The sequence below is a fragment of the Taudactylus pleione genome, unplaced genomic scaffold (genome assembly GCF_031769625.1).
Source record: "Taudactylus pleione unplaced genomic scaffold, aTauple2 ptg000184l, whole genome shotgun sequence".
Taxonomy (NCBI): domain Eukaryota; kingdom Metazoa; phylum Chordata; class Amphibia; order Anura; family Myobatrachidae; genus Taudactylus; species Taudactylus pleione.
Window position 1 is genome coordinate 12,863,713 of NW_028284586.1, and position 12,546 is coordinate 12,876,258.

The window sequence follows — 12,546 nt, forward strand, 5'->3', positions numbered from 1 at the left end:
ATTCACATAATAAGTGGGGTGGTTATCAATATTATTTATCTACATTAATAGCTTGATCGCTAATTTGGAATTTATTTTATAGTTATAGATTAATTATATATACTACTATAGTTTCTGATATAAGAAAGATCAAGATGATTATATTAAATTTTAGATGTTTGGACTGAAATTCAGACGAACATAATATATATATGATATATGGTATCTAGATATTTGAGTATTGCTTCTGAATTAATTTATATTTAACTTATTTGTGTGTATATATTCGTTAGAGGCTTTGGGGATTCGCTATAAACATTTTATTGTTATTCCTTCTGTCTTTCAAAGTATTCCCTCTCCTTATATAAACGTATCTGTTGGATAGATCATATACTGCGTCTGATCAATAGGTGGGGTGAAGAGTTTCCCCCACCCCCCTTTTTTATGTGAATACAACGATACTTACCTTTGACTATCTCCGTAGCTGTAATTTCATCTTTCTATTAAGGAGAATAAATACCTCTTCTATTTTTATAATGAATGAATGCACCGATCACATGATCGGGATACTCTTGGTAAACATGTGTGTCACATGATAACTACACACTACGTAACAAGATATTAGTGTCGGAATTAACATTGAGTCAGATCACACCACATGGTGGACCACGTGACTTATGACATAATGGGGATAAACAAAAGTCTTCATTGGAGGGTTATGTCACGTGATAAGAGAATAATGATTTGATTGGAGGTCTCAACTCCTTTAAATATTCTACCGGGTGATACAATCGGGTATATCCTTGAAAAAGCTGTATATGCAGTGAAACGCGCGCGTCGGCGTTAGCTTGTCCATTAAGAAATATGTCCTAACTGAAATGATTGTATAAACTGCCTGTTATAAGTTCAATATGAGATCAGTGCTGGTCTGACTGCGTATAATATATATGCTCTCAATGGAGATGGACAAATAAGTGCTACAATTTTGCAATAGAAACACTGTCTCTCTTTCTCTTAGCATACTGTCAGTACAAGTGTAAAAGGGAATGTACCCTACATATTAGACAGAATTGTAGCTGATGTATATAATCTTATGTGACAGTATGCAAATATGTTTTGTGAGACGGAAATTGTCTCTCAATATACTGTCAATATTGAATGTAAAAGGGAAAATAGCCCATATAAATGGATAAATACAATAATGAGAATTGCAGCTGATGTATATAATCCAAATATTTGTTATATAAATATCTTTAGCATTTATGCTAATGTGTACCCACAGTATATTTAATTGAAAGTGCAATATACACTCAATATATATAACAGATTTTATTACAGTCAAGTATGTATGCTGCATTATTTGACTGAGGAATACACTGAGATCACTAGCATGAATGACTAATTGAACAGAGTCATATTCCTTTTGGAATTATTCAGTTTTCATCATACTTGCAATATATCATTTTACTAATTTGATTTAGCTCATTATAGTATATATCTTCTTCCTTGACTAGTCATCTGTGCAGACACTAGTCATTTGTAGGAGGATTTTTCTATTATGAGGCAGGAAGTATGTCCAATGTTTAGGACATATATTAATAAATCCAGTCCATATTAGGCAATTATATATTGAAGTAATATCATCCTTTATTCTCCTTATATACATTTCAGTGTTTTCTAACAGGCAGTATCCTGTATTACTAGAGACTCATTAGTGGACTGCGCTTTTTAACAGATATTTTTTGTTTTCAATACTTTATTTTGATATAATTTTTCTCATTTATATTTTATTTATGGTTTTTCTTATATATATTTCACTGTATATTTCCCATTTATGGGGATCATTTTAATGTATAATAATAAAAGTTATATTTTATTGTATAAGATATTGTGATCTGTGCGCCAAGGAGTATACAACCCCGTCTTTCTCTTTGTGCATAGATACAATTGTATCAGTTCACCAAAAGTGAATACTCTCATCTTACAAAGTATATGATGTTATGCAAATGTGACTAAAGGAAATAAGTGATTGAATCTGAATAAACTTCAAGCAAGGTACTAGACCAATAAGGATATATTGTTGGATATTTGTCCCTAGTAGCACAATAGGCTATGTGAACAATAAATATTACAGCTGCTAATACAGGCATGCATTTGATATTTTTATACAGGTATAAATAATTACAAGGAATTTAATCACTGCTACCCCAATAATATATATGGGGTCCACTAAAATATATATGATTGGTATGAATTAATATTATTAGTGGATTATATTTACAGTGCCTCCCAATATGGAAGATAATTCCATATATAATAGTATGCTTTAATATATTTATATACCTGTTAAGCACACTATGACCAATTTGACCATTAATCTAATAATCAACACGCAGTGAGACTTTTTGTGTTTTTCAATCACAACTGTCTTTATTTTTATACAATTCACCAATTTATGTTTGTATATGTGTTCCTATATTTCGCTATTTAATAAACATTTTTTAATAATTAAATAATAAAGTTACAGTTTAATCAGTGCGCCACCTAAAACAACACTTTCTTTCTCTCTCTTAGCATTATTATCTGTACATTAATAATAACAACACTATCATCTTACCTTTGAAGACATGGCTCGTCTGCAACAGACCACGTAAATGTGCCATCTTGTACCATAATGTCATTCTCTTAAATGGAAAAGAAACTTTGGTTTTTAAACCATAGTACTGAATAATATATACATCATAATCAGTATGTTTTCTCTCCTTCATTGTTATTACTGACTTTTATTTATATGGCACTACAAGGGTTCCGCAGTGCCTTATATAGGCATGGAACGTACAGGATTATAAGTGTACAGGGCGAACAATTTAGACAGATACAGGGGGAGATGTACTAAGCTCTGGAAAGTGATAAAATGGAGAGTGATGAACCACCAGCCAATCAGCTCCCAACTGTCATATTTTCAATCACAGCCTGTAACATGACAGTTGGGAGCTGAGTGGCTGGTGGTGTACCACTCTCCATTTTATCACTTTCCAGAGCTTATTACATCTCCCCCTTGGAGAGAGAGAGAAAGTGGATAAACTGTTTTTTTTTTTTTCAATTACAGCCTGTAACATGACAGTTAGGAGCCGATTGGTTGGTACTTTAGCTCTCTCCACTTTACCTCTCCCCAAGGGTTAGGGCCTGATTCAGGGATGAGCGCAATGGAGATTACATACGCAGAGAGATTGTTTACCATTGCGCATGGTTATAAGCAGCATGAAAACGCAGCTGCGATCACATTAGCTCCATCTCTGAATCAGGCCCTTAGTACATAGACCCCACAGACATGCACATAAATTAACATAACTACATTATTAGATAAATACAACCCCCAAATTACATAACTAAATAACAAAAACAGCCACATCTTGGAAATCAGATCCTTAGGGATGAAAACCTATAAACCTCATGTTAACACAATACTGGACTAGTTCTAACATTTAATTTGTTCACATGTACAATAGATTAATAGTAGTACTCAACTTGAAATGTTATTTTAGACGTGCTAGCACCCAGTACTATTTAAAGCAATAACAGATATTTCTGACCAATACATTGCTTTACAGCATGGAGCTTTGTATTGGCTGAAATCTAGCAGCCTGGTCACAGGTTGGTTCTACTGTTCCTTATGAATCTTGACCTATCATTTTGCCACCCTGCCCCCTTGATTCCCTACAGGTGCCAATAATAGTCAGCAGTTATAAGTCACTTTTCCCACTAATGACATTACAATGAATTATTTTAATTCTCATATTATTAGGAATATCAACCGAGTACATGAGGAGGCTGAATTCCAGAAAATCAATGTACAGGATTTACAATTACAGAGACTTCTCAGTGCTCGTTATATATCCTCCATTCCCATCTATTAGCAGATTTCAGGATGATATATTCTAGACTTGATACATACTGCTAGAAGGATCTAATGTTTCCACGTTCCCAGGTTCCAGGTCTTCTTCTGAGAAAAATTTGGCCAAGCGTTTCAGGGAAACCAATGACTTAAACACAAAATAAACAATGACACATAGGTACGTAAGCAATAAACAGGCAGGCACATGTACTAGACACAGAGAGGCATTAGTACCTGTACGATGAGGCTAACGGCCATCGGGAACATACGCAGAGGGATTCTGAGAATGTTTAGCAATATTATGGTGACAAAAGCTTTTTGAGCATCCAGAACATTTTTCTCATCCACTGCCAGGAAAACTCCGAACATTGTGAGAGAAACCTAATCGTCCAAACACACAAAAACAACAAAACAGTTAGGATTTCCTATTGCCGTATCATTATCCTAATGTCAAGACTTGAGTGCACACTTCCAAACATCCTATAAACTTCTGTGGAGGAGAGGATAAAAAACACCACACTTCTAATTAAATATTTTTTTTTGTCTGAAGTGTATTTGTCTCTGGACCTTATAACGGTGTCCAATACACACTTTCCTACTCTCCCGCAATGGCTGGAAGGCTCCCGAAAACCGGGTAGCGCTCCCATCGCCGCTCCCATCGCCCCCCCCCCCACAGGAGAAGTCAAGTCTCTTAGTCTGGTTGCCTCATTTTAGGCACAAGCCATGAACACTATGCTTATTCTTATTTACCCAGAAAGGGGAGGCCACAAAAAACGCGAGAGCCCCAGAAAACATGAGTGCGATCTTCTTCACCGCTTTTAGTTCCAGCACCCTGAAGTCTTGGACTTTCTGCATGAACGCATTCTCCCAGGCGTATAGCTTCAGGACCTTTATACCCTGGAGGATCTCAGTGATCAGCTTGATTCGACCGTCCTTATGTTTCATCTGTTCTTCCTGTAGAAAGAAATAGTTGGATGAGGTCATTTATGAGTTAACAACAGTGCAGATGAAGACAAAATAATGGATCTCCAGAGCTGACCTAGGGCCTGAATCAGAGATGTATGCAATGCCAATATTTATTTAGTTGAGCAATTATTGGTATATTGCACATGCGACTAAGTTACACTGCACATGCGTCAAGGTACATTACCGTAGTCGCTCACAGTGACTTTTACTCGCAGTGTGATTGACAGTCAGGGAATGCCTGTGGGAGGTAGCGGGGAGTGGTGGCAAAAAACGAAGGCTTGTCGCGACCATTGTCACAGCCTGCGTCTGCGATCCTGTATGCAATAAATATGTCTCCAGGGCCTCAGTTCCCGCACCCATTCTGAACGACCACAGGGTTACTCAGAAGGTCGATAATAATAATCGAATGATCTGCAACCAATGTTGCATCTCAATACAATCCCCGGCATCTGCGACATTTGCATATTTTCGTACAGCAGCTGAGTACAAGATCACAGCTGCGATTGCATTTGCAGGCCCTTTGAAACTACAAGTAAACCCTTGTGCTGTGGGTTTAATTTTCAATGTGGTGTAATATTTTGATTCAGGGAATAACACTCTGGGCGGTCAATTTACTAAGATTTGTTTTTGGGTGATTTGGCGTTTTTCTGCGATTTGGGTGTGATTTTGCAAATCGGAGATTTACTAAAGCCCAGATCGACAGCAGATCGCAGGTGAAACACGACTTCACACTCCAATACACCATCTGACCAGATATCGTATGGCTATCATTGACAAGAATAAAAATAACGGATTTACTAAGAATCGTATTTGTCAAATCACACGGATTTACTAAGAATCGTATTTGTCAAATCACACGGATTTACTAAGAATCGTATTTGTCAAATCACACGGATTTACTAAGAATCGTATTTGTCAAATCACACGGATTTACTAAGAATCGTATTTGTCAAATCACACGGATTTACTAAGAATCGTATTTGTCAAATCACACAGATTTACTAAGAATCGTATTTGTCAAATCACACGGATTTACTAAGAATCGTATTTGTCAAATCACACGGATTTACTTAGAATTGTATTTGTCAAATCAATCAAAATCACACCGAAATTGCATCACAATGCACAAAATCAAACCTTTGAGCGGCGGGTTTGTTGAGGTCCAGGGCTGGTTGGGTTCTCACTTTCTGAGGATTTCCAGCCCTGACCTGACCAGTTTGGGGCTGATTTTACATTATAGCAGGGGGGGCCCCACACTGTGTGTCACCTTGCTATAGCCCAGTGCTGGTTACTGGAAAATAGTGGGGGTGGGAGGTCTACGAAATAATTTTTTTCAATATTACCCTTCTTTAAATGTTCAAACACAAAAGCCATACTGATCTGTGCAGTGCTTTGATTCCGCTGCCAACTGTCAACGGATTCATGCTTCTTTTTGTCAGCAGAGTTTATTGTAATAATGCCAATCGGCTGATCTTGAACACGCCAGAAATCGCTGAGTATCACCATCAAATCTAAATATACAGTCAACTATGCTGGGTTTGTGTATTTGAGTGTAAAACGTTCTGTCGATGTTCGCCAATTTTGTTTAGAAGTGAGACACAATTCTTAGTAAATTTACCCCTGGGTCTAAACCAGAACTTGGTAGATTAATTCCTTATGCACTAATTTACAGTGTCTGTAATCCCCTCAGCCAAAGGCAGACCAATGGGGAACGCGATCAGTGTGATCGCAGACCTGCAGAGACATGAAGGGAGGATGTGCTGGTCCATATAGTGCCATTTGGAGGTTTCTGGGGTACCTCCTAGGTGAGTCAGCTCTCGGCTTATTTATATATGTGCTGTTATTATGCAGCACATTAATATGTAATTATATGACCCAGAGTGGGTACTACTATTAGGTAGCAATCATTATTTTGGGGTGAGTGTTTGGGTGTGGGGCCCCCAGAGTTGCTCTGGCTGGGCCTTTTTCAGGGCATCACCACTTAATTCACATAGATACTTTTTCATCACATTTCTATTTGTTTGTTTATTATGAACCCCTGAATTTAAGGGACGCCGGTATAGAGGAGTCTTGATGCTGGCCCGAAACTTAATCATATATTTGCAAATGTATGCAACTATTACTTCTGAATTTCTATCATGTAAGGTTCAAGAATTTTTTGCTGATATTATTGCAATGTGCTGGAGGGAACACTTTTTTTTTCTTCTGTGCTGCAGAGGAGAGTAGACTGCTGCTGCTGCTGCTCAGCAGCAGCAGTCTCCCTTGTTCCACAGCAGCCCAGCATGTGAAACAAAACTCCCGATAAGTGCTGTTTTTTCGCAGTGGCGACCACGAAAACACATGGATCCATGAACTTTTCCCAGAACTTATGTGTTTTTCGACCGAAAATGGGACATTTTTCATGCAGTAAAAAAGGGAGGGTAATTGAACTGCCCGAAAAAAAAAAATCCCTGGTAAAGTCCCGTTTTTACAGAACGAAAAGTGATCGTGGGTAATTGAATTCCCCCCCTAAATGGGCTTTAAAAACACAAAAATGTGATGAAAAATAATTATTCTTCCATAATACATAAAGGGTATAGTGGATATAAGTCCCCCAAAAAGACAAAAAAAGATATCCTGATACATTGTTTTATTCTGGAGAATAATTCTCACAATGGCATACAGATCCGGATATTAAATGACTTTCACAGTATCATAAAATAATTATATATCAGAAAGGCATAAATACACCAAAAATGCTAAAAGAAATAAAGGATACAAACAACAAAATAAAATAAGAATTTCTAACTTAAACATCTCTGTAATAAGTTTCACAGTTGACCTCCGCAGTTCAAAAGATGTAGACGCCCAGCACAAAAGCACATATCTTGTACTTTTTTTTTTTACATGTTGTGTCTATTTTTGTGCTATGAGATTGCTTCTGGGGCACATGCACAGGTTAGAGTTGCAAAATGCCAGCTGCATTAAAATGAAAATATTTATCTATAAGAAGGGAAGAGCTAGTAGGGCATGAGTTGATAGATGCATTCCATGCTAGATGTTCGATATCCGCAATAATGTGCCAAATTCCATCCATTAAAGCACACACAAAATGTAATTTTGCAGTACAAAACAATGTAATGAACTAAAAGAAGTGGAGGCATTATCATGGTAGTAGTAATCAGAAAAGCCTTTATAGCTGTGCAAAACAACCTGATTTATACCCACCTTCGGAAATAATTGAATTGGGCAAACAAGTTGAGGGAGAAGTATTTTGCTCCATCTTGGCACATGTGAGATTGTAGACTGGAAGCTTGCGAGCAGGACCCTACTTCTCTGTCTGGTAATACCAGTCTTGTGTTTTTGTTGCCAAATGTAAAGTGCTGTGATTTATGTGGGACTACTGTACATAAATAAATATTATTAATAATGATAAGCAACTAAGGGCCGGATTTAGAGATGGATGCTATTTCTTGCAATTTCTTAAGCATTCCCCTCGTGCAGTAATGTGCGACGGATTGAGTAAACTCTGCGACACTTGCATATCTGAGCAATGGTCAAGTCTGCTGGTGTATCCGTCCACTCCACCATCGACCCACCATCGGTCGGACCATTGTCTCCCCGAGCAACCCCTGGCTAGCGCAGAGTCTTCCTTTTAGCTTTTTCAAAATATGTCCACTGCGGATGCGGTGCTGCGATAGAAAATGCAGCTGCATGCATGAACACATCCATAACTCTCCCATGAACAGCCTCTTTTAAGTCCACTTCAGGTCACCTCCCAGTGTCCACCCTGAACAGCCCATGCAATGTTGTACACACTGCGTATGCCATCGCACACCTGAGGTCATGCGTGTGCAGTAAGGGCTTCCTAGACGATTCACATATGCGCAGTAACAAATAAAATGGCTCAACTGCACAAACATCGGCACTGCATCCACCTCTGAATCAGGCCTTCAGTTCTTAGCGCTATACCATGTACCCCCGTCAACGACACACCTGCATTTAGCTAGCCATCCCAGTTACTTCCCAGGAATGTCCACTAAAATTCAAACTCTCTGCTTCCAAATTGGTTCTGTGTCTCATCTGGCCCCCAGTTTGCTAATCCAAGGATGGACAAATCAATTTTCCCAAGGACGCATACGGATCTAGAGCGCAATGTACAGTAAAGCAGCAGTGAATCAGGAAGGGAGAACGATTACTGCCCAGCAAAGTTATTAGCGTTCTGGTACCGCTGACTGGTGTACCATGGATTCACTTGTTTGGAAAATCTCAGCGAACAGGAGAGAAGTTTTTTTACATTCTGTTCTGATCAATGTCCACTTAATTAATAAATGTATATTTGGCCCTCAACTATAAACACAAACGGCAAGTTCAAGGAAACACAAGAGAAAGAGCTTTCACTAAAACTAGCAGCCTCCTTAAGGATTTGTATAGATTTAAAAAAAAAAATGATAACATTTTTACTACAAAAGAGATGGAAAACAACATCCTAATTTTTTTAGAACTGGTCTTAATATTGCAATTAAAAAAATATATAAATATACATTTCCCCAAAGCAAATGAACATTAAGGGTAAAAAACACAGGTCAACCTATTGTTTTGTCTAAATGCACAACACGTTGCCCAGGAGCTGAAGCATTCCCATTTTTCCACACATATAATATTGGTATAAAAGGAGCCTCAATCATAATACTAAAATACAGATACAAAAATGATATTTAGTAGAAAACTTTACAGCACCCTGATATAGTGTAGTAAGAATGTGTTATCATCCTCGGTAACGCAGTGTGCAGATAAACAATTTGGGTCTGATTCATAGATGGACGGTAATGCGATCGCAGCTGCAATATCGTACGGAATGCAGGAGCAAAAATATACTAATGGTCCCAAAGATCACCCGAGCATAGGGACGCCCACTGCTGCCTTCTTACATGCGTACGTCGTCGCTTACCTGCATAATTATCGGTAACATCTACGCACACTGAGTGTCCCGACCAGCCGCAGACTAGGCAGCTCTCCAGACACGCAGCCATAAAATGGCGTTCAAACGGACAAACACGCCTGCATTTTTCTGACCACCCCCGTACCCAGCCCAAACACTGACAACCTGTCACTCACTTTGCGATGGATTTTTCTGTGTCCGTAATCACAATGCGATCGCTGAGCACGCGCAGTGCGGCTTGCGCACATGTGCAATGGCAAACTATCGCTCGATCTGCGAAAATATCAGCATTGTGAAAATCTCTGAATCAGGCCCTTTATACCAACATAGTAGGGTTTTGAGTGTAAGGGGTAAATTTACTAAGATTCATGTTGGTCCGAGATTGCAATCTCTGGTGTAAATATTGCTACACAACACTGAAATTGACTATTATCGGGTGTTTTTTCCACTTAGGGGGGGTGAATGCGGCCGTGTTAATCACGCAAATTCGGCCGTTTTTTTCACTAGAAATGAATAACACGGGAATTTACTATTATTTGTTTTGTTCTATTCGGCTGTTTTTGCAGGCAAATCGGGGAGTAAATAGAAGTTGCAAATGACCACCTCCTGAGCTGTGAGTCTCCCTGAAACATACATAGATCAGTGTCATTTGTGTATGTTTCAGCATGGAAACAGTGTGTAAATGGTTAAAAAATATTTCTCTGATATGTGCAGGCTGCTTGTTCAGGAGGGAAACTTGGTGAGGAAACTAAGGAATTAAGGCCCTGTTTCAGAGCCGGCTCGCTCTGAATCAGGGCCGGCCTTCTTGTTTTTTAGAGCGGCCTCCTGGCCGCTCGCATAGCTGTGGGTGACCACCCACAGCTATAGCGAGCGGCCAGGAAGATGGTCGCGTTGGTCAAGACCATCGCGACCATCGGGCTTGCGACGAGACCTTTCTGGTAGGGTCTCGTTGCCGCAATCCCCAGAGAGATTTTGGCTCTCACAGAGCCGAAATCTCTCCCACTGACATCACTCGTGATGTCAGTGGGGCTGCCCCCAAACGGAGGCGTTCACATGGGAACGCTTCCGTTTGGGCAGCCACTCCCCCGGCCCACCCACCAAAGGGGGCGTGCTGTCACTCAACATCGACAGCATGCCCCCTTTGGTACGATACCCGGAGCGACGGTTTGCCCGTCGCTATCCAGGTCTCGCGCATGAGCACAACGAAGCCGGCTCCGTCATGCGCATGCACACTGGGCCACCATCGACCCGCTTGCGAACGCATAGCGCTCTCGAGCGGGTCTGAATCAGGCCCTAAACACAGACAGGATAAATCAAATACACCATCGGACAACAGGATCCTGTCAAACAGGGGAGCTTGGTATGTTCCCGATTAAAAAAAAAAAATAAATAACGTCCATTTTTGATCGATACTATCAGTGTTTAGAAACGGATCAAATCGGGACCAACACTAATCTTTGTAAATTTACTCCTAAGTGTTGTGATAAAAGTAGCAATCTGAAGCTTGGATATTTGACAAAGCGACTGTTTATGAAATTCGCTAGAGTACTTCCCTTGTAAATATTTGCAATTATAACATTGCCAATACATGCAAAGAAACAGTATTGAGTATATAAAACCGGATAGCATTTTGTTACAATGACAGTTGAACAAGTGTAACAAATCTTGGTGAAATACTGTGCAGATAAATATATATACGTGATACTGCACCCTTTTTGGATATGATAAAGGGCCTGATTCACTACTGTACGCAACTGTGAATACGCACGCAATCAGCCGATTGTTTCGCACTGCGCATGCATCGCAGTGCACGTGCGCGACCCGGCCGCTGCAATGGGGACTGCAATCGCAGTGACTACGCAGACACATCACAGAGTGATTTAAAAGGAAGTGCCATTTGCAGGTGATGACAGGGGGGTGGTCAGGGAAATGCAGGCGTGCCAGTGCGTTCGCACGGCGTTGCAGGGGTGTGCATAAATTAGCCACTACGATACAATATGCAGTGTGAGGTCTTATAGCGTGCGTGGTTGTTAGCAATTTCTGAGTAAGTTCAAAGCTTGTGTAAGTGTGCGTGAGGCTGCGATGGTACTCGATGGTTTCGCTATTCTGCTAAGTATTACGGATGTGTGCAAAGTAAAGTGAGTGTCCTTATGTAGTGCTGAGTTTGCATTGTGATCGCAATGGATTAGCATACTAATTGCAGTTGAACTGCGTGCGTACGCAATATTGCGATCTGTAATGAATCAGGGTGCAGAAAATGGGGACTGTCCAGGGTAAATATGTGAAGTTGATAGGTATCAAAATGAAGCTCAGTCAAAGTTGAAGAACCTAAGATGCATAATATGAAAATAACAGTTTTACCTGAAGCTTCTTGATCACTCCTGCAAATACCGTCATAAAGGGGATATTTAAAATAAATACTCCAACTCCAGCAAATACAGCAACACCCAGTGTCTAAAGAGCAAACATAAAATCAGTCATTCATAAATGTATAGGATATAAATCTTGTTACAATTATAATAGAAAAAATGATATTACAAATAATAATAACAACAACTCCATAACTATTTCTGCCAATCAGACACAAAGCACTAAACAGATTATCTATTATATAATCCTCTGTCTGTCTAGAAGTCTCCCCAACTCCACCCCCTTACAGCTCTCATTGGTTCCGATGTGGTCCCTTCGTTCCCTGATACAAGAGCTCCTGCTCCCATTTATGAGTCCCCTGTATGGCTGCAGCACTGTGCACTAGCTCTGGTGAGCTCGCTATTTACAAAAGATG

General features: G+C 39.6%; 1 protein-coding gene across 1 annotated transcript in view; it reads right to left on the bottom strand.

Moving 5' to 3' along the window:
• The window catches only part of LOC148519750 (multidrug resistance-associated protein 1-like), a 113,503-nt gene that overhangs the window by 40,143 nt on the left and 60,814 nt on the right, over positions 1 to 12,546 (bottom strand). Inside the window, exons 12-16 of the mRNA XM_088476186.1 lie at positions 12,123 to 12,215; positions 4,625 to 4,828; positions 4,109 to 4,255; positions 3,935 to 4,022; positions 2,597 to 2,663 (exon numbers count right to left, since the gene is read on the bottom strand). Of these exons, the coding sequence (XP_088332312.1) occupies positions 2,597 to 2,663; positions 3,935 to 4,022; positions 4,109 to 4,255; positions 4,625 to 4,828; positions 12,123 to 12,215 (599 nt within the window). The remainder of the gene's footprint in view (positions 1 to 2,596; positions 2,664 to 3,934; positions 4,023 to 4,108; positions 4,256 to 4,624; positions 4,829 to 12,122; positions 12,216 to 12,546) is intronic.